Source organism: Varroa jacobsoni, unplaced genomic scaffold, assembly GCF_002532875.2.
Source record: "Varroa jacobsoni isolate VJ856 unplaced genomic scaffold, vjacob_1.0 scaffold_312, whole genome shotgun sequence".
NCBI classification, from domain to species: Eukaryota; Metazoa; Arthropoda; class Arachnida; order Mesostigmata; family Varroidae; genus Varroa; species Varroa jacobsoni.
The window spans coordinates 213,110-240,990 of NW_019213214.1; the positions used below are offsets into that span (position 1 = coordinate 213,110).

Below are 27,881 nucleotides of genomic sequence, written 5' to 3' on the forward strand. Positions count from 1 at the left end.
TGTTGCTTCACGTAATAATTTTATTCTACGCATACATACTTCCATATATACAATTTTTTTTGTTATTTTTCGCGCATTTTACATTCGTCTAGGTTGTCACTGGTCTCACAGATGCTAACTCACACAATGTAGGGTTTTACTTTTTATTAATTCTTTCTCTTACCCATCCCTAATAATAATAGTAGTAATCAACAAAAGCTTTATTTTGTATACCCATACCTATTCTCTTCTAAACAATGTTATATAATCTTGTATGATTGAATAGCCGTGTGTCGACCTTTTGCTGGGTAACTTAAAAACAGCACCCCCTAATGTCCTATAAAAATTCGACGCATAATTACAATGACTCGGTCGGTCAATCAGTCGGTACGGTATAGTAATGCTGTTTTTCATTTTAGACAAGCATAACTTTCATCACTCGACTTTATCTTATCGTTATTTCGCATTTTTTTTTTTTTTTTAAAAAAGCTGCTACGACTTGCATCTCAACAGCAACGTATCCGCGCTGAAGAACCGCGCGTTTCCTCTGTAGCTTACTTGACACACATCCGCATTCACACTTGCGGTTTGACCTGTGTGCAGGCCACACGAACACAGTTTCGAGAAGCCGTACATCGTCCTGTCTTTTTCAGAAAGCATGGTAGCTTTTCTCACGTTCGTAATCCATTAAGAATTGTATTGAAATACCTCTTTCCGATTTACAAACACTGTCAATTTCATTTCATGTTATTGATCTTGTACACGCGGTAGTCTACGCGCGCGTAGGCTCATCAAACCTTTGTATTTTCGTGGTTTCGTTGTTTGAGAGAGACTGGAAAACGGGATCACATTCTGATAGCTAGCTGATGACAATCTCAGTGCAAACAATGCGTTGATATTCCGGATAGAATAAGAGTACCCGACAGCGGCTGCTATTCCTCTATCTTTCCCAGTTCGTCCGTATGATGCGATTGCGTGTTAGTTTAGTGAACTATCAGACAAACTAAGTGGCCAAGGAGCAGACGATATGAATAGCTCATTAGCCGTTGTCAGTAGTTACGGCCATTGATAACTCAACTCGATGCTTTATTACTGTTATTACTGGCAGCTTTGACTCCTTAGGCACTTAGCTAACCTGTATAATCATGATTTCTTTCGATCGTAAGATATATCTATTTTTTATTTAGAAAGCGCCTAATAAGGTTATCAGTTGTTCGTTTAGGGCGTCTAAAGTATTGTATATTGATTGATCTTCATTCGGACACCACTACCGCTTTTTATTTGTTTAGTCCTGTGTAACTGCCAGCTCGGAACCGTCGTTAGTCACTAAAGACAGCTACTTCTCGAATCAGACCGTCTGTCCGATCTGATTTGCAATTACAACCATAACATTATAGTACTGCTGGCCTAGGTTTCAAATTAGGCAGCCTTGATCAAGGCAGTGGCTAGCGGTGGAATTTGTAAAGGTGTCTTCATGTAACCAGTGCGACGAGCGTATGTCATACTATCACATTGTATATATATATATATATATATAATCATTTTCATGTACACACGTATACTGCAGTATGAAACATTGAGAAAACATACGCAGGCTAACTTATGTCGGGAACCTATCAGGGTTTTCTAAAATCACCCATGTTTCGCAAAAACATAAAAAATATTGTTACAATGTTCGTGATTTTCCTGTAAGCTATGAGCAGACATAACACTCGACTGGACGTTGCTGGATGAAAGTACAACGAACAACACACTAAAACATCTGGCTTCTAAAAGAGTGATACATCGGCGATCGACGCCATTGATGGCGGCTCAAAGGCACAGACCCCGCCGTTCATTAACACAGTTCCTTACGAACCCAAAATCAAATTACCTCTATCATTATCTCTGGAAAACAAACCAGTCTAATCTGCATCATCGTCAGGAGTGATAACACGGAATCGTTCCTCTTCGCAGGTGCACACGGCGTAGTTGATCACTTTTTCAATCTGCAATAACCAACGACGAATAAATGAACAAAAAAAGAACCAATATTATTGTGATCATTTATTTATCTATTACGCGTAGTAGATGCGGCACAATACGATACAGGTCAGTAAAGCGAACAGGTGACGGAAGAGGAGATGCGTAAAATTTATAATAGAATCATCGAAGTCGATTGGTTACGTTGCCAATACCGATAAACGTACTATTTTCTACAATTAATCTACTACTGAATACGTGATAACGATCTGTGTCACCTCTCGAATGGCAGAAATGTTGGCCTCGTCAGAATCACCGCAGTCAATGCGCTTATGCTGCTGGTAAGATTCGGCAAGTTTAAGAACCAGCGAAGAACAACCCACCGTGACACAGAGGTGAGCACTACGCACTTCGCTCAGATGTACCTGAATTAAAAAAACAGAAGCAAATACATTCAGTCATTATTAATGACACGATGTCAGGGAGAACACGTTTTGCGAACGAAACGAAAATCTGTTTACATTACCTCGTCAAGTAGAATATGCTTCGTGGAAACGCGAAGGATTCGTTGGTTGGACACGACAAGAAGACCGCCGTCTTCGATTGGATGCTTTACGAGGAAGCTACAGAGAGTGACCACCGAAAAACGTGACTGGTCAGCATTACATTCAGCTATACAACATCCGGCTTTTGCGTGACATTGAACCCTCTAGAGAAAATCTAAGTACCTCATTTATGTCCATAATTTCTCATTTACCTTACAATAGTTAACGTTTAAAAATCAAAGCAGAACATAACAAGCTACACTGCTTGGTTCATTCAATTGAATTCACCACTACAGAATGGTATAAATCTAGTTTCCTGAAAGGGAGAAAAGTATGGCAAGAATTGAGCACGCGCACGAAAAATTTTAGACTGCATGACTGAATTATTTATTGTATGCATGCACTCACAATTCCTTTGCAGCGTTCCGTTCGGAGGGGCTGTGTGCTGCATTCGCAGCGAGAATCCGCGTCAGTAGCATCTGGCCTTCGGCTAACTGAGCCGAGTAAACAGGAAGTAGACCTCGAGGACCACGGCTTAGACGCGGAGGACGGCGCCGTTCCGGTCTGGCATGGGTTTTAGCAGAATCACGCAGAGCAGCCGCCATGCCTGTTGCCAAATCGAGAACGCCCACCGTAGGAAGAACGCCAGAGCCCATCAGGCCACGGCCTACTCCTTCCATAAAACCTGTCAGACCACCGGTCGTTAAGCCCTGAATCAGATACACGTACAAAGGTCCAGATTTAATTTAGTTAATAATATTACGAGCTTCAACCATAGTTCACAAGTTCGAGTATAGTATAGTTCTAGTAAAACGACGTAACTGACCTTTCACTTTACTAAAACTAAAAATCGTGTGCTAAAATGGTAGGCTAAACGAATTAACGTTTTGCAGGGAGTCCTTTTCAAAGCCTTAACACATAGCCTATTTTCGTAGATTTTGTCCGAAAATCGTATAGAGACGCATGGAGCGGCTTCACTGGTTAGATAATCACTTCTGTGCATGTATTACAAAGATTGATAAGGTGAGTTCCAGTTTGAATTTGGCGCCACGCTCCAACATTATCTCACATGATAAGGATGTACGATAAGTCCCGTAAATCCATAAACGATGCCGCGGCTGAACCCACGGAGTCCGCCAATAAAGTGTTCAGTCCCTGTAGCCGTCGGTGGTGCCACAACGATAGCTGACTCGTTGTTGTCCAAGTTAGCGATGCTGCGAAGGCCATCAGATAGGCTGCCAGTAAGTTTGGCTGCAGAATTCAAGGCACCGTGCGTGATGCTCTTGAACAGTGTTATTGGATTTTTCTCACTAATAGCTTCTTTAAGTCCGCCCCGAACGTCCTGATAGAAGCCCAATGGACTCCCGAAGAAATCGACGTTGCCCATAATGGTACGCGCCTGTTTGCTTAGCTCCTGCATGAATGAGTTGGAAACGAATTGATAAAAATGACTATTGTATTACCGGAAGCTCAGTGATGATACCTTCTACGCTTTGCATATATCGGGTTCGAGTAAGAAATTTACCTGTTGCACATTCAATAGAAGGTGACTAAAATACAAACTATAGCTACGCTTCGAGTCATGCAGGTGCTTTGTGTTAAAGAGACAGAGGGTATGATTCATTCAAGTTCTGTTTCTAAAACTATTTGGTATGCCATTTAAAAGATAACACACAAACAAGCTACCTTGCTGTAGTGAGCTGAAGCGGTTCCTAATAGAAACGAAAGTGTCTCGAATGGGTGGTTTCTCTCAAACTCCGACAGGTGGACGACGGCGTCTTCGAATCGAATTAGACTCCAGTTGATCTGTTTCTTTACGTGGCGGAGACCTTCATCGAGCGTGCCTGCTCTTGCTGGAAGGACGCTTAGTTTGCACTGGTGCTGCTCCACCTAGGAGTGCAGCAAGGGTCCAAAAATTTAATGACTTTGTATCTCCATTCTATGCAACTCGAATATACGCTGGATTTAAAAATATTGGTGAACGTAAAGCAGGATTTCTAAATATTGATACATCTAATTACCAAAAACATCACTCAAAAGGACCCTATTCTATTTAGATGTCTCCATCTTGTTAAAAGCTAATGTTAGTTGATTTTTTTTGTTTTACGTATTGTGCATCAAATGGCCAATGACTATGGCATTGATGTAGGCATTACCTGGAGTTTGTTGAAGTATAGCTTACGCTCGTAATCCCTTAGGACATCGCCTGCTAAACTGCGTTGTTCAATAAGATGCAGATCATCGGTCTCGTTTAGCCATGGGATAAATGCTTGGAACATTTGGAACAGCTTTAACATTAGCTTCTCTTCAAGAGCTAATGTGGTGTCCTTCATACTGACGAGGAAATGCTGCAAACCAAAACAAGTAACAACAATCTCACACCGTTAGTTTCAGATGAATACACGGCTCTTAAGAAATTACCAGCATCTCTGTAGTATTGCCATATCTAGTAAGAAAAATACGTTACTATAGTACGATACGATATTCAATAGAAGATCATTTTATATGGATAGCTAGAATCTGGACGTTGCGGATAACATGTCGTTATCACTACGAGTTTTAAAAAGTGTTACATATATTCGAGTAGCTACTCACGTCAAAAACGAGAGTATCGGTATTATAGTTGATTAGTCGCGACGCTTTCACACAGAACGCTGGTAGATACGAGTGCTGGTCGCTTCGACTTTCCGGAGGGCTCATGTACAATGCACAGGGTCGTTCCGCATCGCCGAGCATGTTGTCAATCTGCATTTGTCGTACCGACATGTCGAATGTCTGACTATCTTCTGCTGAACTCTGGTAAAACGAGAGCAGTACACCCTCTAAGGTCACCAATAGGATTTCCTCCGTTTCGTTGATAAAGGACACACCGACCCCATTTTTGAAATTGACTTTGATTTGGATATCGCTGCCACTATTATCCACACGACGTTTTTGTCCTGGCAAAGGAGTTGACATTTGGTGACCAGGAACGGTTGCAGAACTCTCTTCCCGGGTCAGATCGGTAACCCGCAGTACAATCGTAGGGCCATCAAGAAATACCCTGACGCAGAGAACACCACAGCCTCCGCGCATTTTCTGAATACTAACGCCGCAGTGTAATGGAAGCTGTTGCCTTTGAGCAGACGGATAATGCTGTCGTCCATCACGGATCGAACCACTCGGCGATAGAGTGGTCTGGCCCAATGGCTTGATAGCCGAGTTCGGTAGAAACTCAGTTGCTTCGTATGCTGTCTTGGGACCTAGCACTGCTTCAACGCCCTTTTGAAGGCCTTTCAAACCGTTCTTTGACTGCACGTAGAGGTTTTCAATATCACACTTGAGCGCTCCGTCCTCCGTGAACGTCCACGTCTGAAGGCTTCGCCGACGCGGGTCCGGTTTGCGCAGCACGAGCGGAACACAGCGATGGGGATCAGCGGCCGGTGCGTCGATGTCTAGGACAAATACTCTTCCTTGACTACCCGATGCTCTTCGCATAGATGCTCCGGGCGAAGCTTCGCGAGCCTGCGGTATACGCGGTGTACTGCTACCCTCATGCTGAAGCATGCGATCGGGCGTCATACGCCACAGCTGACTACGCGAGCCGGTTATCTTACGATTGATAATTACACGACCTTCAGATTTTACGTCCAGTACAAGCTCCTGACTACGCACAGTGCGTGTAGACTTCTGCGGCACAGCCGGTCGTAGCCTGAAGAAAAAAGCATGAAATCAAATTCACATTTATTACTATACGGTGAGTGTTAATCGTTTTACTCGTTAGTTATCGCCACAGTAAATACTAGCCTATGGGGAAATAAAGTTTCAACAAGAATGCTTGTTCAATCCAAGTAACTAAACGTACAAATTAATTGAAACTGTAGTGATGTTAGTGCGTGCTATTTTCATTTCAATTAGGCATTTTTTTTGCTAAATAATAAATTGGTAATTAATCTTATGTGGCACGCAGCTTGCAAGAAAGCGTGTTTAACATATTTTTAACTTAATGTACGTGCCGAACTCTAATCGTTGTTCCATTTTAGAGTGGTGGCAATTCGGCAACACGTTTACTTGACTTACTCAAGGAAGGTTCCAGTAAAGGCAATATAGAAGAAGTTTTCGTAGTAAAGACGGTTTCCTGCTTTAAATGTGCGCATATCATAGATTTCGGAGGTTCCCCCTGGGGCTTCTACGGAGATCAACGGCGCCATCGTCGGTTCGTCCCAAGCATACGGCATCGCAGTGGACGCTTTTACGACGTATTGACGATTTAGATCTGGCTTGGCGCCGGCTTGACAAAACGTTATGGGCACTTCGGAAAGGTTCTCGATGCGCATAGGCTCCGGCGCTGATTCGGGTTGGCTGAACGTCACGATGTATGTACCCGCATGCATACGGACCTCAACAAGCACAAATAGGCTCTGCATGTTGAGCGTTCGGACGTGGATGTGCGTCGAGCTCATCGCCTTATCGATGTGAAAACCGCCTGACCACAGAGACCCCTCGGCGCGTATACAGAGCAACGGTTCAAGATCAACGCGCGGCCAGTGGAACGCGACAGAGCTTTTCGGCATAGCCGACGTAATGTGGCGCTCGTAGCCTAAACTGCCACTGGAACTGTTACCGCTGCTGCTGCTGCTGCCGTTTTGTGTTGTCACGAACTTCTGTGCAAAGTCGAGCGTCATATTCGTATTATTAACAAGCTGAAACAGTGGGCTAAACACGATGAAGTGAGTATCGCGGTAAACGCCTTTGCCCTGCTCGCCGTAGATGCCGATGTTGAACATTCGATCGGGGCTGTTGTCGTTTGAGGATAGAAATAGCTTGCAAATGCCCACGCCACTTTCTAGAGGAAATGGTTGACTCCATTTAGGTTGAAAACTGGTGGCTCCACCGGCACCCGCCGTCGCTACTTGGCAACGCGACCCCAGACGCACACAGCACAACTTGGGGGATTCCATGTCACAAAAGCTGAACAGGAGTGGGGCCACTGAACGAGCTGCCTCGTGCTCTGGTGGTTGACCTGCGGCTTCGGCAAAGACACCATCCTGCTTAAAGATGAGGGGCAATCCAGTGTGGTTAATGAGCCAATACTGGGCGCAAACGTATACCTGTGGAACGAATTTCAAACCACACAAGTTGAACCAAGAATACGACTACATTGCTCGAAGCTTGAAAATCTTTAAAGCACCGCCTAATATCCGCGTAAGAGGAACAAGGGTGGGAAAAAACACCTAACAGACACCTCACACTACAAAATACATGGTAAAAGCATGAAAAGCTTATTATAAGAATCACTGTGATTCTTCTTCTTCTTATTATAATTATTATCCTTTGATAAATCCAGCTCATTATTTTTGTTCTACCTGGCATAACCTATCACGTACTAACTACCGTACGACAAAGCAAACTTCTTTCATAGCGCCAGGTACCTTGTATGCTTTCGCTTGATCGGCTACAACGTTGGCTTTGAGTAGAAGCGACCTTTTTTCCGCGTCTTGCATCAATAGTGTATAGGTGTACGTTCCAGGGGTGTTGCCCGTGTCGAGCTCGAGTTGATTTACGCTTGTGTATCCATCGAGCTGGAGGTTGATAATAACAACGTTGTCTTCCGATTGGATCTGATGGAAAGCGACGGAACATCGGTTCTTTAATACACCACTGAGTCGGCCGCAGATCGGTACGGGTCGTTCGATTGAGTAATGCAACTCCAATGGAAGCAGATTGTACAGTTTAAGAGGCGCACGCAGCAGCAGTGAATGGCCTGTAGCCTCTTTTTCAGCTTCATTGAATAGGACTCGTGGATAAGGATCCCGTCGAACGGTGACAGCGAAATAACAAGGAGAAATGCCAGCGTGTAGTGCCCTGCATTCGCGTTGGACACCCACCTCAGGCAAATCAAACGTCACACATTTCCAGCCTAATTCCGTAGGCAGAAGCCGCTCTTCTCGCAATGGTCGTACCTTCAGTGACGTATAATTGAAGGCAAACGGCAACGAAAGCGACGAGTTCGCTGCCAGAGGCAAGCTCTTGTTGTTAACTAGAAACACAAACGCATTGCAAATGGGTTAATTTATGAGTTACAAACTGGCCTACGGGGACGCCAATGCAACGACACTTGTTCACCCTGTAAGCTTGATATTATGGCAGAACAACACACGGTGGATTATCTGTTGTATTGTGAGACGCTCACCTGCCAGAAGTGAACCGACTGGAGACGACGTTGTAATGTTTACTACCACCTCTCTGTCGGTGAAATTTTTGAGCATAAGAGCCGAGCGTACGTTGATGACTTTCAGGGCCGGACCTTCCAGCTCAATATGGAAAACAACGCGAGTCACGGCACCTTCGGCAGTGGAATTGGCTGGTTTTGCTAATCGGAAGTACGTACCGACCCGATCGACGGATAGGGGTGCCATGAGATCACAACCGTCGACGCGAACAATGATCTGGCGAGCTTGGAGTTCGTGCGACTCTTGATGGCGCAACCGGCTGGCCGCTCCACGACTTGTCACAAACGCGAATGGCACAGTAGCACCTGGTGGTACCTGAAATGTACCACAAATTGTATAAAAAGAGGTAGAAAAAATGGGTGAAAAAAAATATACATTGCACCTGCTTAATTAGCTATAGAGCTAGCCCAGTTCCTTCACATGCATATGACCTAATGACGTCTACGAGTGCATTTATTCTCCACGCTTTGTTCTTCGCGACATTATAATACTAATAAACTGGTATCATGTATCACGATTGGATATCGACACCTGAAGAAAGAATAACTTTAAATTGCCACACCTATTTCTACGCTAACGTCAACTATGGGCTTGCTTTATTTCAACCCTAAGCTTAATCCTCTTCGCAAATTGAACCTAATATTCTTAAAAACGTGAAGTCACCCTTTAATTCTGCCTTCCGTATCGATATCGCTTTCTGGATCGCTCGAAGCGACACATTGATAATAATGTGCAATATTAAATAGTACTACAGAGACGCATTTCACTATTTCACCTCCACATTATAATTATATTGAAAGGAAGAACTAACCCTATAAAACTGCTGGGGCTGGAGGCTCTGTTCAGAGCTGCCTAAGAGAGCAGTCGTTGTCGCGAATTCAAGATTGCAGCCGAGTGAGTTCTTCAGCGCGAACGGCACAAACGGTATTCTCTTGTTTGCGGCAGTAGCCGCCGCACTCGGAGCACATTCCTTGTTGTCACCTTTCCAAGACTCGCGAACCCGTTGAATGATGTTAATTAGCGCCGAAGTTATGTTGACATATAAGAGGCCATCTACATCTAATTCAACGATGTGCATCGACGACGAGCTGCGTCGCCAATGAAGCCCAATAGAAATCGGTTCGAGAAGAGGTTCCCAGCCGGACAGAATCCGATTATAGTAGTCCATGTGCACCAATGATCGCACCTGCCAGTTTCGCTGGTCAAGCGCCAGCGACGCGTCGGTGTCGCGGAGGCGCAACTCCAACAATGGTACGTCGGCGTTTCCGCAGTCGTCGATGAAACAGATGCGAAAATCGGCTAACTTTACGGATGCCGTTGATACGGACAGGCCAAGAAGTGCTATTCGATTTCCGTTACTAATGGCAACTTTACCGGGCAATGGTTGTGCATTTTGTAGAAGCCACAGGGCAGCGTCGTCGATCCTTCCTTGGCATTGATCGAGCGCCATGGCGCAGTCCACCTGTGAGAATCCCAGCTCTCGGAGTTTAGCAATCTTTGCTTCGGCTTGATTGGCATCCTGCCTTACAGCCTGACCGGAGACACACTCAAGGATTCGATGGAACATTTTGATATCGTTGTACGACAAACGTATGCATAGTAACTGTGAGCTAGCCTCGAGTTCGTAGATTTCCGACATCGCTGCAGCCGTAGTCGACATTGTAGCTTGAACAGGTCTAAGATTCAACTCGAACGATATTGTCGCTGGGTCAATGATAGACAGGGCTGTTTCGTCCTCTGTGCCAAGAACACATGAGAACACCTCGAGATTTTGGAGGTCGCAGATAAGAGGCCGCTCTCGATGTGCTGGTCCATGCCAGGTGAGTACAGCTGTTGACTTGAGGATAACGGCGTTCGAGTCAAAGGTCGAAGCATCTTCAACGACAACCACTTCGGTGTCGGTCATGCTAACTTTCAGTTGAATGGGCATCAGACTGTTCATATGCCCCATTCCATGGTCGACGCTACCGTGCAATGTTGGCAGCCCGCTAGCTGTTGGATCAGCGGTACTTTTATTTACTGCAGAACTACTAGTTTGACTAGCTGCAGACGGAAGAGCTAAAAAACTTGACGTCTGACGAAACCAGTCGAATACGGCCATTAACCGCATGTTGTTGAGAAGCACCGTAAGCCTATTGGGGAACGTCCGGTAATGAAGCTCCATTTGAAGGCCTCGCGTCTCTTTTGCTTTTGAATCGCCTTTATTGCCACTTTGAGTTGGCAATAACATATCAGCAAATACGTTTTTGCGCTCAACGGCGTCTACAATGCAAGAGTCGCAACAAAGAAATAAGTAGTAGTTAGAAGCACGGGTACAAAGCGACAACTCTGCCTGATTGCAATGGGACCCTTTCACATGCATAGATATGAACAAAACGATAGGTTGGTAAAGATGATCAAAGAAGTTCAAGTGTAATACGTGGTCGGTTAATAGAAAAAAATGTTCGATGCACATGGCTAACTCACTTTTGAACCTTGTATCATAGACACGAATTTCTTGCGACACAAGGTCGACATCTTTTCGTCCATTTGTAAACAGGGATACAGACAGTTTCGAGTCGATAAACTCAATTCTGGCCAAACCCAGGTCGTGGCCTGAGTATTCGTCTCTGTCCGTCTCTGCACGTTCCTTTACGAGACTTAAAGTGACGTTATGCAGGTCGAGGACGAAACAGAGATGCAGCCAGGCGTCGTCCTCGGGGGCGGGCGCCACTACTGGCGCCGGCGCAGATGTTTGCAGGTGAACACCTTCGCTCAGGTTTTCAAACAGGATTCCCGCCACTAGTTGATACTGGTCTTTATCTAAGAAAATTGACGCTTGCGACACGTGCCCGCGGACCGTATAATCTGGTTCTGCCATGTAATTGATTAGACTAGAAAAAGTTAGTTAGGTGTAAATGTATTGTATTCAATTCTGCTTAATGAAGATATCTGCCAACTTCGCAAAGTTCCAAATCGACTGATAGCACTTACCACTGTGTACTATTTCGGCGTCGAGGTTGCGCATCACCTTGAGACTCAATTCGAATTTATTATCCAGCAACGAAGAGCCTTTTTTCTTAATGCGGAATGGTACCTGTTCAAGTGAGTGTTTCCTCCCTACCCCAGAGCTAGTCGGTGGGGCTCTGATATACTCCCCGCAGTACATGTCCATATCGGAAAGAGATAACTGCATAACCTGCAAATCAAAGATATGAATTACCGATGATGAATACAACCCTATAGGCTGTTACAATTAACGACATGAACCGCGGCGCTACATGCGAAAGAGGCTGAATAAAGGGCATACATTGTTTATCAAATAAATGAGCAACAAGACTACTGATTTCGTTGATCTAGAAACGCCCTGGTACCTCGTCAGGGCTGGTCGTAGATTCATTATATGTACAATTCTACACACATTCTTTGAGTTTTCGGAAACATAAAAACTATAGGAAAGTTGCCTTTTTAGACGGGTCGAATTTTTCACGTATGAACTTCTTCTTAACATATATCTTCATAAAAAATACTTCGAAGTCAGCGCAAATAGTACAAACTATATAAATTAATAGCTAACTTGTACCTGGTTAAGGCATAGGGTCTGCTCGAATGTTGTAGAAATATCAACCCTTCCCAAGTTAAGAACGAGCGTATCGAAGTGGTGAGAATTACGCGGAAGGACAATTAGTGGCGCATCGGCGGTTACTCGAAGATCGACCCGAGCTTTTTGCCGTCCTTCGCGCTGCTGAATTAGGTCACCTTCTTGTCGCGAAGCCTCGTGCATCGCCGGCACGCTGGCTGTTAGCGAGTCGTACGACATGGTGAACTCACTGATGAAATTGATAATTTCACATAGAAATAGGTGCGTATGTACAATTCTCACGGAGCCAGGAATGTTGCACTCGAGCGTATAGCAATCAGTGACACTGTCTGTTGTACGGAAAGCAAATTGGAATGCTTCGTTGCCTGCCGTTACAAAGCGCTCTTGGTAAACCTAAAATTGTCACGCGGAAAAGTGAAAAAAGTTAATCGGACTACCTTGTAGGTGTATAAATATTTCCTATATTAGATAGATGACAGAATATATAAAATGTGTTTTACAAAGTTTAGCTTTTCTTAAGTAGCATAAAAGCAGTTTGAACATAGCTTTTCCACTTACCTTGCCGCCAAAAGGCGTGAGATCAAAGATCAAGACTTTGCCGAGTCGGCCCTGCATATTGATTCCACAAGGAGTCATTTCCTGACGGACCCACAACTGTCGCACCTGTGCCTCACAGATCTCGTAACTGCTCGAGTTCAGCTGTAACGATAGATTCTGCACAGACATCTCGATGGTCGTATTCATGTCTTGAATCGGCAAATCGCCGTCAATTTTCAAACTTGTTTTACTTGATCCATACGCCGGCCGACTAAGCAAATCCACAATCATCACCCATGGTCGAACGTTAATACAGACAAGGAGAGAGTTAATGTCGATGTTCACTTTGCGCCTGTTGTGGCCTGGCGAAAGGCGTGCTCCGACATGACTCTGTGTGACGACTTCGATTTTGACAAGAGTCGTCTCCGAGGGGCCGTCAGCGTTGCTCTGATTCTCAAACTCAACTGCTGGTTCAGAGTGCAATGATGGCGTTGGCGACGGAGGTGGAGTCTGGGGACAGTGATTTCTGTCTTGTGTTGTAGAGCCTGGAGATGTTTTGGGGCAACAAGCATGCCGTGATCTCTGTCGAGTGGTAAATGAGCGTCGCTCGTCTAATTTCTTAAAAAGATTCTTCGTACATAGAACATCCGGAAGGGAATGGCTCAACGCAGAGCATGCCAGATCATCTCTATGAGGAGGTGCGGGTTGATCAAATACTGGCATTGCCATGGTGAACTGTGCCATGCCGAGGCTAGGACAAGAAACGCTCAGGTAGTCGCATCGTATTGGGGCTGCTTTTGAAGAAGTCGCGGCTGTTGGCTGAATTACTGGTCTTTCACCTGATGCTGTATCGATTGGTGTTTCGGGAACTACTTGTGAGGAGATAAGCGTACGGTGAGCTGAGGTCTCTTCTTCATAAAGATCTTCCATGTTTAGTCCATGTAGCGACATCTGAAAGCAATCCATAAACGCATCCTTGGCGGATTATCTTTAATTAAGCTTTTCGCCAAACTAGTTAGGACAGAGGCAGGTCATAATGATGAGAAAACCTGTTCCGTTACACGTCTCAAAGGGGTACTTACATTGATTCGACTCTGCCTTAGGTGGCGAACCATCTCAAAGTCAAACTCGTGGAAAGCCACCCGTGCAAAAGGTTTACCCTGCTCCTCACAGAATTCAACCAGGAACTCTGCGATGGCAAAGTGGGCTCGTATGCGCGCTGCCTCCAAAGTCCCAGCTGCTGCTATTTTATTGGCCGTATTTGTCCCATTTTTCATGACCCCGACCCGTACTGCGTCGAGGGGTTCGACTGCGGCTTTTTCAGTCGGTGCCTCGGCCATTGTGTTGCCACTCATCTCAGCTAAAGTTTCCAATAATTGGCTGAACTGGCTCTTACTCAGTGCCACCTGCAAGCGATCAAAGTATACAGTCGAAAAAAACAAACAGGAAAGATGTTCAAATCGTGCAAAATACTGATAAAATAGACAGTTACAGTAGTCTAAATGAAGTTTCAATAGAATCATGTTAACAATTATTTGGTAGACGAACAAATAATTCGCCCTCTCATCGGGCTGCTGAACATCTAAGCTCTCGAAGCGAAGCGCACGAGGTCAAAAGTTGTAATGTCAAAACACAGATTCAACTCAACTCGGTCATAAAGTTTTATTATCGATAGTTCAGATAATTTCTAAGATGCTGAAAAGAAGAGAATTACATTAAAAAACCAACCTTTAATGGTCCGACTAGGTAGCCGTCCAACTGCCACGTATCCTCATTAGCTGCGTCCGCTTCGTCAATATCGATATGACCCACGATGAATTCCTCGTCGACCGAATTCGAACACACGTTTGTTGGACTATTGCATCCTTTTTGCAGTGTAAGTTCAACGTGAGTGTTATGAAGGATGGCCTTACCATGTCGCGCGCAGTCCAGATCGGGACTGCGCTCGCTATCGAGTGTATAAAGAGAAGTGTTCTTGAGTTCAACTCGGTACGCTTGAGGTCGGGGTGTTAGTGAAGAGATAGCCACCCGACCCAGATGAGCTACGAGCACTAGCGGTCGCGAAGCCTCACATGGAAGAATTACTACAGGCGTTTCCAGTATCACAGATACGCTGCAATAATAGGATATCGAGACAATTAATATACTTATTGGTACCTAACATTTTAGTTCCAGCATATCATAACAATAAAGAATGACCATCTTGTGGAATTCGCAGAGATGCGGTCAGCGATCAAACTTGAGTTAAGGGGCATCGACAGTATATCATGAGACTAGTGCTGGTAAACTAACTTGACGTTGAGTTGATCTTGTATAGGAAGTTCGGAGCCAACGATTCCTTTAGCAACTTCGGCGGCCGCGTCGCGAAGGGATGCAGCGAATTTTGTCACGTACGAACGGAATTCAAAGGCGCAATTAGTGAGTTCGAGCAGGAGCCGCGGGCAGTGGGTGTAAACTACTGAGGCGAGGTGTAGATCTAAGACTAGAAGGTTGTCTTTACTGCCGGATCGACGCTCAGTCACGCCCGTCTAAGAAAACGAGTACGATTCGTACATCGTTAACGATACCAATAAGTTCTCGCTTATTTCTTAGCGTGCAAAGAGGGGCATTCTTGCTATGTTTATGTATGTTTACAGTTTTCTGTTCCTTATATTTTATAGAAAATAAATCTAAAAATATGAATAATGATATAAGAAAATCTCGACTGTCTTAGTGACAGTTACATCCGTAGAAGTTACGTAAAGACATATTTGTTTTACCTTGCGTTGCTTTTTCAAGCTTCCAGTATTTTGCTGCTGTGGTTGTCGTTGTTGTTCTTGTTGTTGCCGTCTTTTGAGGGTAGAATTCCAGTGGACAGCCGCTGTGTCCGGGTATTCTCGAATAACGTGTAGCATTAGAGCTGCTGAGTCGCCGGTATTTACGGGCGACCCAGTATTATATATTTTTCGGCCGAGAGGAACATCTTCGTCACCAACAGTGTCCGGATTGATCCCCACGCTTAGCACGTAATTACCGGCTAAGGCGGACCCGGTTGAGGCGCCAGATGGAGCGTGATCAGCTGACTTCGGTCTTTCATGCCTAATTCGTTTAGGAGACAACAGGTCGCACACCTGCGATTTTTTAGGTTATACTGTAGTTTAGCTTACTTTACTGATATGTAAGACAGTAGAATTTAGATAACCGTTTACTTAGCGAAATAGAACCTCATCGAATGTATTCTACATCAATGTAACAACGATATTTGAGTAATAGCTAATTGTGTAATATCGAAGAAATGCGCTCAAAAACATGCCTAGGTTTATTTGGGTTGTTCCGACAACCACTACAAGCATACTCAGTTTAAAATCACACAACGCTATTCGATTTGTCTTGCACGTATACAGAACACGTAAGTTGAGTTTCAGTGAATTTTGGTGACCCTTAGAGTTTGTTTTATTAGTTACCTGCAGCCCTCCTAGGACAACTTGTAGGTCTAATATATCTCCGACTTGAGCATCGATTCTGGCTCCGGACAGGGTAGCCGTTGCGAGTTTTAGGTTTACTTCTCGAGTGGGAATTGTGCAGGATTTGTCAGTCGATGAACGCAATAAAAGTATGTTAAGACGGTGGAAATCGAAGCTCACATTTACCGAAGAAACCTTCCAAGTTTAAAAAAAAAAAAGGAAAATTTTGTCTTAGAATAACTGTCATGCTTTGTATAAAATAAAGCATTCTTGTTTTGATTTTTGCCCTATCAATATAGTACTTCAATATTTACAATGCATCATCTAAAAATAATTTTAATTCGACCTCATTTTACTTGAACGAAGCTAATGACTAACAAATCGTTACGTCTTCTACTTACCTTGAATGATTGCGAGGATGGTCCTTGCGCACTGACTACTTGTGCCGCCATTTCCTGCTGTTGGGTGGCCTTGAGAATGCTTTGTGCAAACGTGACCAGCTCAACGATGGTCTCCTGATTAGCTATCACATCGAGATTGTTGAAGGCAACATGCAGTACGAGGTCCTGCTCTAATTCACGCTCATCCAGGCGGGCATCGTTTTGCATATAGTCGTCTTGATCAACTGTCCAGATCATATCTACAACTATGAGTGCATCTGATTGATTATTATTATCAAGGTCTCCCCCAATCGGCAAATTCAACATAGAGTCGTGATTTTTCGATGCCGACACTGAATGATCTGAATGACTTACTGATGCAGGCGTCAACGGAGGTACACTTATGTGAAGTGTATTTAGTAAAGATGTCAACATATTGGGCTTAATGCCAGCGTCCGCTCCAGCAGCCGCCGTCAACGGTGGAGTGACGCAATACAGGCCTTTTGGTGAGGCGGGTGATATGGGCGACGCTGGTTCCGAGTCTCGGATTGAGCCCGATCGACTGTCCATTGTAATATGTTTGTGGGATGCCAGTAACAGATCAAAATCAGGACCATATGTCTGCAAAGCATCGACTAATAAAAGCCCTTGTACCCGAAGCTGCAGTGAGTGAACGCGCGGATGCCGGGTACATGTAACTTCTACGCCGCTTACTTGAAGTTCAGCTAAGCATCGACCCCTGCTCTGTAGCTCAACCGACATCTGTTCGATGACGAAACGGCCCAGAAATAGTACGCTGTCATCATTTGGTCTTCGTAGAGGAATTCGAATGACCGGAGGGATGGTTGGAGTCTTGTGTTCCAGATCTTCTTGGCCAGCCCCACTGGTGCTTGTACCCAACAGCTTTAGACAGGAGGTTAAGGCAGACACCTTTTGCTCGCTGACGTGTAGGACTAATTTGGGCAGCTGGCCATGTACCACAATCGAAGGAAACTTTTCAAAGCAAAACAAATTAGAAATTTCTTGTGATTTCACAAGCTTAGGTACATTAAGAAAAATCCTCTTTACTATTTCATCAGTTATACATGTCATGGCCGTATCATAAGCACGCCAAAATAGTAAGTGTTTGAATTAGAAAAGTGCTTACTTGTAAATACATACGTACTCCCAGGATAGCGTAATGTTAACATGTTCTACAAAAATTTAAATTGTCGATAAGAACTACCTATGTTAATTATTTTGCTCAATAGAGTTACCTGAGGATCATCCGTAAATAGTATTCGACGCTCCATCTGCAACGAGATGTTGAAGCGATCGATCACATGCAGATGCGATGATCCACGAAGTTGAGCAAACTTCCAACTTTCTCTTGAGCAGGTCGTCACCATTACCTGCATATCCTGCAGATTCAGGCTGTATTTATCGTACATTCGCTCGCGAAAGTCGGCTTCGGAAACGGCGCACGACTCCATACTGGGACTTATAATGGGCCTAGGTAATGCAGTTAGCCGACCTTTGTCACTGGTCCGAGGCTCTGACAATATGGCTAAATCGTTTTCGCCCGGAGGTGATGAACAAGGTGTTTGGAAGAAGTCTTCTGTAGATAAATCAAAACGAAAATGGCTTCGTTTGTAGGTATAGAAAAGGTCCTACTTAATAGCTTAGTCGCACGGCATTATACGAAGCATATTACACAGCATGGAAACGGCACAAGAAAAAACTATCCTAATGTTAATATGAACGCATGTGGAAATTTTCTTGAACATTCCTTTATAGTACGGAACATGCCTTAGCTAGGACATTTCATAAATCATTAATACCATCATCATTTTCGTCTGGTCCGTGGCTGCTGGAGCGTCTTTTTTCTGTTTTTGGTCTATCGAACGAGGTCAAGTTTCGCAACTGTAACCGTCCTAAGTCGAACATAACTGCTACCGATGCCCGATCCGTGAAACTTTCAGGAACAATGATCTGTGGAGCACAAATATCCAGACAAAGGTCCCATCGCTGGATTACTTGTCGCCCACTCAGCATTGCGTCGACTTTTGATCGAAGACTAGTTTTTGTTTCCTGTTTTAATTGTTCCAAGTGTTGTTTTACGGCATCGGTCAACAAGTCGTCCGTAGCTGAGGTTTTAGCTGGTCTTAAAAAGCTTTTCAGTGCCTGTACCGTGCTTGGACTATAGACGATGTCCAAGGACTGTGTATTCATAACTAGCCGATGATCAGCAGTGGAACCAAGTGGGTTCTTTTCATATAGCACTTCAAACAGGGGAGGAGGGATAGGAGACACTGGCGCAGGTGTTGTTGCCGACCCCGGTGGGGTCGGTGAGGCACTTACGCCCGCGCCGGCTGAGCGAGGTCGTAACAGGTCGGAAACCGAGATCTTCTGACCCGAACGCAGGCTCATCTGCGTCTCATGAGCTATGTGTGGTGCCACCAAATGTGCATACACTAATGTGGGCAGTGTACGATCGGAAAACTGTAATCCGCCTACTTTCACGTGTAAACAGTAGCTGCGCGCCCTAGGATGCGATTTAAGCTGAGCCCAGACGTCTTCGACCCGCAGTACGGCGAGCTCTCGACAGCCGGCTGACGCGGGCGCACCCGAAGCACCGCCCACATCTCTTCCAACCTGTTGAAGTATTGTGATCGTGCAGGTTTTAAGCTGAAAGGTAACGTGTGCCAAGGTCGCATCACGTAACAGGTAATGCTCGTCGTCCAATCGGTTCAGTGCTGCTAAAAGCTCCTCCTCTGTGTTTCGCACATTAAACAAGAAATAGTAAATAAAGGGGAATTATCTTATGAACAAAAATTTGTGTTTTGCGGCCGGAACGTAAGGCTGTCTTTTCAGTTACAAAGGCCTTTTGAACCACAAGACTTTATGAATAATCAATTAATTTTCACAAATAATATAAAAACTATTGTAGCAAAAGCCTACTACGAGAGCAGGCTTTTGTTACAATACAGGTTCCTGTTCCTGCCTCTTCCTATCTGTATCACCCTTCAAAGCCTCGATGAATCATCGTTTATAGGTTGTATTCAATTCTAGGGATGGATTACCAAACTGGCTACTGGGAATGCTGCTTTCGATGGACACCATCGATACGGACGTGCTATCGCCGTTATTTTGCGCATGCCGATTTCCATCACCAGTGATGTCCGGAGTGGCAGAATTAGTTCCTCCGTACCATCCAGTCCAGCCGGGGAAAAAGTACTGCAACAGACCGCCTCCCGCTGCCGGAGACTTCTCTGCGGTTGTAGCCGCTGCTACATTTTTGCTCTGCAAAAAGGAACGACGCACGATGTGAGAATGTCAACGGTCAGTTGCATTAACGTGGGACTAACAGCTGCATATTGACGGCTGTGGCCTGGCTACCAGTATTAGACGTTAGATGCATTTGTGATAACGTTATAGATACTAACATTGCTTTCATCATCTATTCGTTTCATGATTATTTCCCTGAGTGAAAGCAACGTCTCGAAGTCGTAACTCTTCTCAATGGCACTTTTGTCATCGAGCTGTTCCTTCGCAAGGGCACCATCTTCTGTCAGGTGCTGCCTATACAGCTTCACATAGCGGTTGACCTCCTGCGCTTTCTTCAGCGCGTACTCCATGGTCGCACAGGCTCGTCGTTTCATTAATGCTTCGGTGGTCGCTTTTACCGCAAACATCCACCAGGTCTTACAACTGCAATTCAAAGATATGTTTGTGTTAGCTTATCGGTGACATTCGAACATTGCTTATCTCTGTTTAATATACATAATGAAAATATAGACCGACTCCTTATAAAATGGAACACAGATATTTAAAATCAACGTGACACAAAAGAACATGAGCTTGACTTCGTGCGGCTCTTGAAATAACAGCCAATGATCCGTTATCATCACCTGACACTTACTTGCCCTTTACGGATACAGTAGGTCTCCATTTTTGATATTTCCATTTTTTGTGATTGATGTCGATATTTTGAAAACATCTGACCATCTGCTGATACTGTCCGTCTGCGATCGAAATTGGTAACATCGATACTTGGAACGTGCATTTTACGCGTGGCTCATCTCGCGACCGTAATGGCCTCTCAGACTGGTTGCGCGATAAAAGTAGGGTCGCGCCCTCTGGTGTGCTCAGCAGGAAATTGTGTTCGCAGGACGTCTCATTTGCGCGAACACAGAAATTGCGTAGATTGTCCATGCAATTCTAAAAAGTTGAGATTGTCAGCGAGCAGTAAATCTAAAACATGTACAAATACTAACTCCTAAAAGTAGTGTTTCCTTTGTGAAGATTGACCGGTTTCCTGAACACCTTTAGAGGATGTAATAAGATTGCCACAACCCATGAATATGCAATGTTTTGCATGTTAAAATTATTGTGAATTTGCCTTCCACTACGCACTTGCTGCCTTATTTTTATATTGCCAAATCGCAAAAACATTTATGTTATTTATATAAAACAACTTGTTTCATTTGAATGGAATTTAGTTATACGATTACGTCGCCAACACCAATAAGCTACAATTTCACAAAACCCGTAAAAATAACAATAGCAATATATGTATATAGATATATATATATATGTACGATCAACTACCACGAGACATCGACTTACCGCCATTCGGTTAAGCTCAAGGCCACCCACGTGAAATGCATCTTGATCCCAGTATAGCGATACCCCTTTAAGCTGCAGCTGCTGGCTTACATAACTTTTAGCGTCGCTTGGCAAGTCACCACTGCCTGGGGAACCGCTACCTCCCGTTGAGGGGATGGCGTTTTCGCTTTGCGCACTTTTTATGAGCAGACCCCAGGCGAATGACTTGCCGGTGATAGAATCCAGGTCTTCGTACCTAATGTGGACGTCCTGTATGCGCAACTGTAGATTACTTATCGCTGACGACACTAGCGACGAACCGTATGTAAGCCATGACGAATACGAATAGGTGTAGTATTCGTTGGTGGTACGGGCTTCTTGTCGAAGTCTAGCTGACTTCCATTCAGCCTCGAAAGCGTCCAGTTTAGACAGCTTATTGACCTGGCTAAGTTGCTCGTAAAGCTCGCCATTGTACTGATGAATAACAGAGCCAAGAAATGAATGAACGGATTGATAGAGTTTTCTCGTTATGTTTACAAAAGAGCATTGGTCTGACTATCAACTCACAAGAAGTCACTTCGGACATACTCTAGTCGATCAGAGGCTCGTGATTACTATACTTTAAGCATATTTACATAAAAAGAATAATTCAGACGTTTTAATTGAATCTGACTAGATCTTCCTGGACCTGCGAACAGCAATATAAAAAAAATATTTAAGAAAACACTACATATTGACAAGTTTGTTTAATGTTGCCCTTAAATAAGATCAATCCGTTGTAGATGTTAGAAGAGTTGACTAATAGATACTGGTAGTGATGCCGGAGTCAGCTGGTATAAGTACCTGATCAAGCGATACCGGTCCAACGACTATGTAAAGCCTTTCAACGACAATAACCCAGGGCTCTGTCCGCAGTCGAGTGACAGGAATCTTCAGCACAATTCTACCGATGTAGCCATTTTTGATTTCTAACGGAAACAACAGTTGACGGAAGGCCTGCTTCTTTAAAGGCAGATCCTCTAATTCTACTTGACCTAAGAGCGAAATACATAACTTATTTATAGTTTGTTTATTAATTTTATAATAGTAATATTAGCTAATTATGGTCAATTAAAGTAAAATTAAACATCGTAACATGACTATGCATTATCTTCAAGTAGAGTTCAACTCCACTGAGCTAAAGTAAACAAAAGATAGTAACAGACAAAGAAACGGAGTAAGTCCATGTTTTTGTAATAGTAAATATGTGATTCTACCTATAGTTGTATGTAACTTTTTATCTACTATGCATTTTTTGGATCTGCTGCTTTTTGCTTTATGGAAATTGTATATCTGCTGTATACCAGACCTGCTGATAAGATAGGTCTAAAGTGTGCGCTTTCTTCTCTCAATATGTCTATTAGTCTTTTATACAACGTAGGCCATATAAGCCCATAACACTGCAGACACGCTGTTACGCTAGCGTTATCCTTTCAAGGTCGCTACGGAAGCACGAGGGCATTTGAAGCTAGGATAGGTATTGCATTGAACGGAGGGAAATTCATACATATACGAGTTTCTATAAATAAAATGCGACACAACTGGTTGTATGGTAAAAAAAAAATGTTTTAATCTCAGATTTGTACTTTCGCACAATATAATGTAACGTAAGGGTAGACAAATTAATATATGCTGGTCGGCTCTTACGTTGTTAGCAGCCACCATAACGTGCTGTGTCTCTTTAACGCTAACGAATCCTCATACAAGATAGATATTTTCTAACGTACTCAAACGCCACACCATAGAGTCAATTATAATTACATGAGAAAGATAACTTTTTGCACTTCGTGCGATTATTAAGACAGACATATGTGAAAAAGTTAGGAGGTTTCGATGCTCATTATGTTTATAATACAACAGAGAAATAGGGTGACAATCGACAGGAACTTTAGGTAATGTCTAAATTTCTTATTTGAAGGAAAATAGAGGTGCTTCTTAAATCTTTCCAAATTAGAGAATTTTACTGACTTGCCCGAGATAAAACAATAACATGAAATAAACCCAACGTACGTTCTTCTGTTTATGACCATTTAATAAGAGATATAAATGTTCAACAAGACTTAACCCCCGTACACGTAATTGTTGCGTTATAAATGCAATACTCCTTATTTGGTACCTTGAAGAATTCCGACAGACAGCTGGCTGGTGTTGAGATTCTCGACGTATTTGCCCACGGAATTGTTGAGCACCCAGGCCACGAGGCCCTCAAGCATCGTGCTGCCTTAACGGAGCAATAACATCCACGTCAGCACGACCGCCGCACGTTAGTACGTTGACAATACGGGGCTCTGAGGCCTTCAGCTGCCCTATTTGAATTTTCGACAATCAACGTGCCTACGGTATTGCCGATCTGTCATATTCCAAATCGTAGCTTTTCCTATCGCCGCTGTAAAGGTGGGCCCACCTGTAAATGTTGTTTCTTCTTCTTTTTATAAATCCAGCCTATTCTCTCCCGCCGAAATGCTAAATGTTGAATTCACTAGCATGTATCTAACAGATTCAAATAAGTCCTATTTAAATATAGGAAAATTAGATTTCAAACGAGACCATGTAACAAAAATTCATAATTATAGCTTTAATTATTATTACGATTATTGTTGTTAGTATAAGGGAAACAACAACGAGAGTCAGGGGCGCAGATATAATCAACGGTTGCACGAGTTTCTTATAGCATGCAATTAGATTCTTGAAATCTTCTTTAAATTATCAGCATCCCATTAATCGTTAATCGATCATAAATGCCAATGCTATTATCGTAATTTACTAACGCCCTTTATTAGGTAAATAAATAGTGCCAGTATTTAAATATGGCCTAAATCAGCAACATTAAAGAACAGGTTGATATAGATATTACATCCTGCATCCAGTGTGGGAAGCTTATTTCCGAAATTATCATATTTGAAACGTAATGGAATTATAAAGCAAGATGAAAATGTTCCCAGAATGATGGATCCTAGCTTCAAAGAGAACTACAAATAAAAAAATCCATTCCTACAAAATAAGTCAGAAGAAAAAATAAATACTTCGCGTATGTCTCGGTGTTGAACAATGGAGATGTTTGTTTCAACATGAATCTATTTATCAATCAACAATGCACGCCAAAAATTGGATTCTACAAGCATGCTCGTTTTTTAATAGACACAAAACAAATCGGAAACCATAGATTCTATTTTTTGCCAGCCAAGTGCCTTAACGTGTCATAAAGGTCAAGACGCTTTGGATAAAATAATCAAAAAAGCACGAATTTCATTTTTCGGTTGTTCTGATATTTAGCATAGCAACCGTACATACAAGAAAATCACGTGTGACTGATTCGTAATGCAGCAGAACCCGTTGTCCGGCCCAATGGCAGATTATAAGCAATGAGATAACTGAAATAATTGCAGAACTCCTCGATACGTAACATTGATTAACGGATAGATGTTAGTCGTCAGGCGGACCAGAAACCAGCACGGAGCATGTTAGCGGTATCTTTGTCAGTATGTTTACAAATAGCGAATATGGTTATCCATGGCTATGATTGCACTATCCAATAAATACGCTTCACTGTTACTTTAATATTAAATCTTACTTGTTATAGGTACTGGCTGACAACTAGCCTAAGCGATGGGATTTGCTGGCTCAATCCGTACCGTTCTTCATAATCACTAGCAAGAGAACATCAATTTGATTTGAGCGCATAGGACAACACCGCTAGGTCGAACGTCGGCCTCCCCAGCATGCGATTGCCCCTATGCAACTACAATATATATGGTATTAGCTGGAGAGGGACATTTAACGTGTTACTGTAATCTCACCTGGCGCGATATTTTTTCAACACATAATACGAATGCACAAATCGAAACTGACATTCTCTCTATTTACTACGTGCACCGTTGCTCTGAAACCTTGCATGGTCCTCATGCATATCCTCTTAATGTTGATAGCGATTTTTTTTGGGGGGGGGGGGGGGGGTAATAGGGGCAAAATAATGAATATACAGTCTGAAACAGTTCATAGTTGTTCATACAGAATTATCCTACACAATTATTATTACATGCCAGCTTGCCCCAAATCGAACTCCAGACATCTAAGAACGTCAGCTCGCCCATGTTGACGCTTATTCGACAATCTATCAGCTTCATGACAAACCTCATTGGGGAAACATGGACCGGCAATACGCACGAGACATCTTCCTGTTTTTATTGTTGTATTTTCGCCATTTAACAGCAAAGCACTTAATGAACTTACGATCAGTATTACTAAAAATAGCCTTGACGCTTCGGTTACTAGCACCGTCCACCGTTTCTATAAACTTGAATATGCTCGTCTGCCCTATTGTTAAAAGAGTAGCAGCAGAGATCTTTTAATTGCATGAACTGGTTTTTCTGTTCGCACCTTTATGACACCGTATGCGCGAGCCGCACAAGGACCGCATTCACTGATGAATGATCAGCGCTGATACATTACTCCGCAGTTTTCCGTGACGTTCCTTGAGCACCGATTCGTTCGCCACTCGTTAACAAGACAATTGGCTACTACAGACGTTCGGCTTGCGAAAGCTGCTCTTGCCGTTTCAAAAAATCGTCACTGACAAACATATTATTATTACTACACACAGATTTATCCGCCACGGCTGTTGCTTAATAGTCATAGTCTACAAACAGTGCCTGTAAAGGGACCCACTAGCAGACAGCTGGTAATACTTTCTCGCCCGTCAGCCAGCTATTATACGCGTGTCCTAGAATCGTCATCTGCTGGGTAAACCTCGTGCTCGTTGCGTGCTTCTGTCTGGGATTCTAGTGTTGTGTTCTATGGGCACCGTCGCACACTGGGTAAAAGTTCGCTCCTTAGATCAGCTGAGCGAAACCGGTCAGGGGTTGACGAAACTCGATCGAGCACAAGACATTGTAGAGTTAGACGTTATTGTTTTGAAAGTTCTATTTAGCCCTAGATAGTCATTAATTGGGTATCAGTTTAGCATTTCCTGCCGACTAATGGGATGGGTGTCATTCGTGATGCGCAGTAGAAGATTCGAGAGCGAATTAACGTAGACGTTTTTCTGCATTTAGGCTGATCTGATGCGTGAACAAATGTGTTGGCCGAAAATCAACAAACATTTGAAGTTATTTCAAGATTAAGCTAGGAAATAAATCACAATAGTTAGATGAATGCTTGTGACAAGCCACTTACTATAGGTGTTTCCAATCAGCACACATTTATGGAAAATTATTTTACGAAAAATATATAACTTATGAAGCTATAGCAGATTTCAGTTAAATGGTTATGTTTATTTGACTAGTAAAGCTGCACAAACTCTTTCAGGGTCATACCTTTATGATGAAAAATATCGATATACGCCACACTATTTATTTACGCCATATTATTTATAGTCAATGAAATAATACTCAAAGCAACGGTGTCCGGACTTACGAGGGGTGTTTGCGAGTCTCACATTAAGAACTATCAGCCACCGGCGATGCATGTCCATCGCATATTCCTGAAATCCCTGCAAGCTAATGAATTATCTAAATAGACTTATGAGGAAAACTATTTGTCGCTGCTAAATATCATAGATATTAAGCATAAACGCGTCAGTATTTAATTATTGCGGCATAATACTTGCAATGTTTATAAAACGTGAGAACCGATGATTAGATATCTTGTAAAGCTAGTTTCAAATAGATATTAAAGACTAGAATTGGCCTTAATGAACAAGTGCTTTTATCTGTCTCCAGTTTAGGTTGACTGGATTATTAATGACGACCATGATTTGTGATAGAAATCCGATCGTCGCCCATAAACTGAAGAACAGCAGTTGTTGTTTACTGAAGAGCTTTTCGCTGAGTCCTCTTTTCCAAAATTTTCGAACAATTTAAGCTACGAGGTAGAACAGTTCGCCTATGTACAAGCGCAGATATGCACAGGGCCTTGTTAGAATTCTGTCGTTTTAACACAGATTGTTGATTGATTTTCGCCGCGCCGTGTCAGTTTATTATAGAAAAATATGGATGTGCTGACTCTTTTCCGTAGACGGGTATAGTAGTTGCTCTTATTTAATCGAATCTCAATTTCAAATTTGTTGCACTGTTGTTTAAAGATCAAAATGCCATTTATATAAATATTTTCAGCCTCTACTTTGGTTAACCGCGCGTAAACCTTGACAGCACCGACAAGACGTAAAAATGCTTTCTTCAGAGTCACGATCTCTGTGTGTGAAAGCAGATCCTAATGACCTGCGAGGGCCTGTAGAGCCATTGAAACAAGGCCAGTTGCTTGATAGCACATAGCAAACAAACTTACGTTATGCTGTCGCGGTTTTACCTCATCATTGTCAATCTTAAGCACCAATAATAATGATATAAATATTGTCGAATCGAAATTTGAATATTAGTATCCTCGCAATGAATTCAATCTTTGGACATTCGTTATTACTTTAAGTAATTTTCATAGATCTATAATCAATCAGACAATCCTTGCATTGGACAAAATTTCTCTTCAGTTGGGTTGAGGGTCCACTGAGCAGTTTTTTCTCGCTTGTCAAAGAAAAAAAAACGTCTTGTTATTCTTTAACCAAAAACCCATTTTGAGAACCTAAGAACCTAAACACCTATTATGTCTTGTTTTTAATGAAATAG

At 43.1% G+C, this 27,881-nt stretch overlaps 1 protein-coding gene across 1 annotated transcript; it reads right to left on the reverse strand.

Moving 5' to 3' along the window:
- On the reverse strand, positions 1 to 25,957 carry Vps13D (vacuolar protein sorting 13D). The gene is made up of 31 exons (XM_022831107.2): positions 25,642 to 25,957; positions 23,381 to 23,668; positions 22,069 to 22,259; positions 21,247 to 21,699; positions 20,540 to 20,838; positions 20,064 to 20,328; positions 19,701 to 19,920; positions 18,459 to 19,391; positions 17,895 to 18,235; positions 16,660 to 17,631; positions 16,259 to 16,453; positions 15,575 to 15,925; positions 15,108 to 15,343; positions 14,544 to 14,928; positions 13,898 to 14,221; positions 12,837 to 13,766; positions 12,261 to 12,671; positions 11,672 to 11,876; positions 11,165 to 11,551; positions 9,510 to 10,960; positions 8,659 to 9,013; positions 7,898 to 8,505; positions 6,546 to 7,576; positions 5,082 to 6,177; positions 4,643 to 4,834; positions 4,173 to 4,376; positions 3,556 to 3,900; positions 2,895 to 3,196; positions 2,468 to 2,564; positions 2,220 to 2,366; positions 1 to 1,967 (listed from the first exon to the last, which is right to left on the reverse strand). Exons 2-31 carry the CDS (start codon positions 23,475 to 23,477, stop codon positions 1,884 to 1,886), a joined length of 13,107 nt encoding a protein of 4,368 aa, XP_022686842.1. The 5' UTR covers positions 23,478 to 23,668; positions 25,642 to 25,957; the 3' UTR covers positions 1 to 1,883.
- Between the last annotated feature and the right edge of the window lie 1,924 nt (positions 25,958 to 27,881).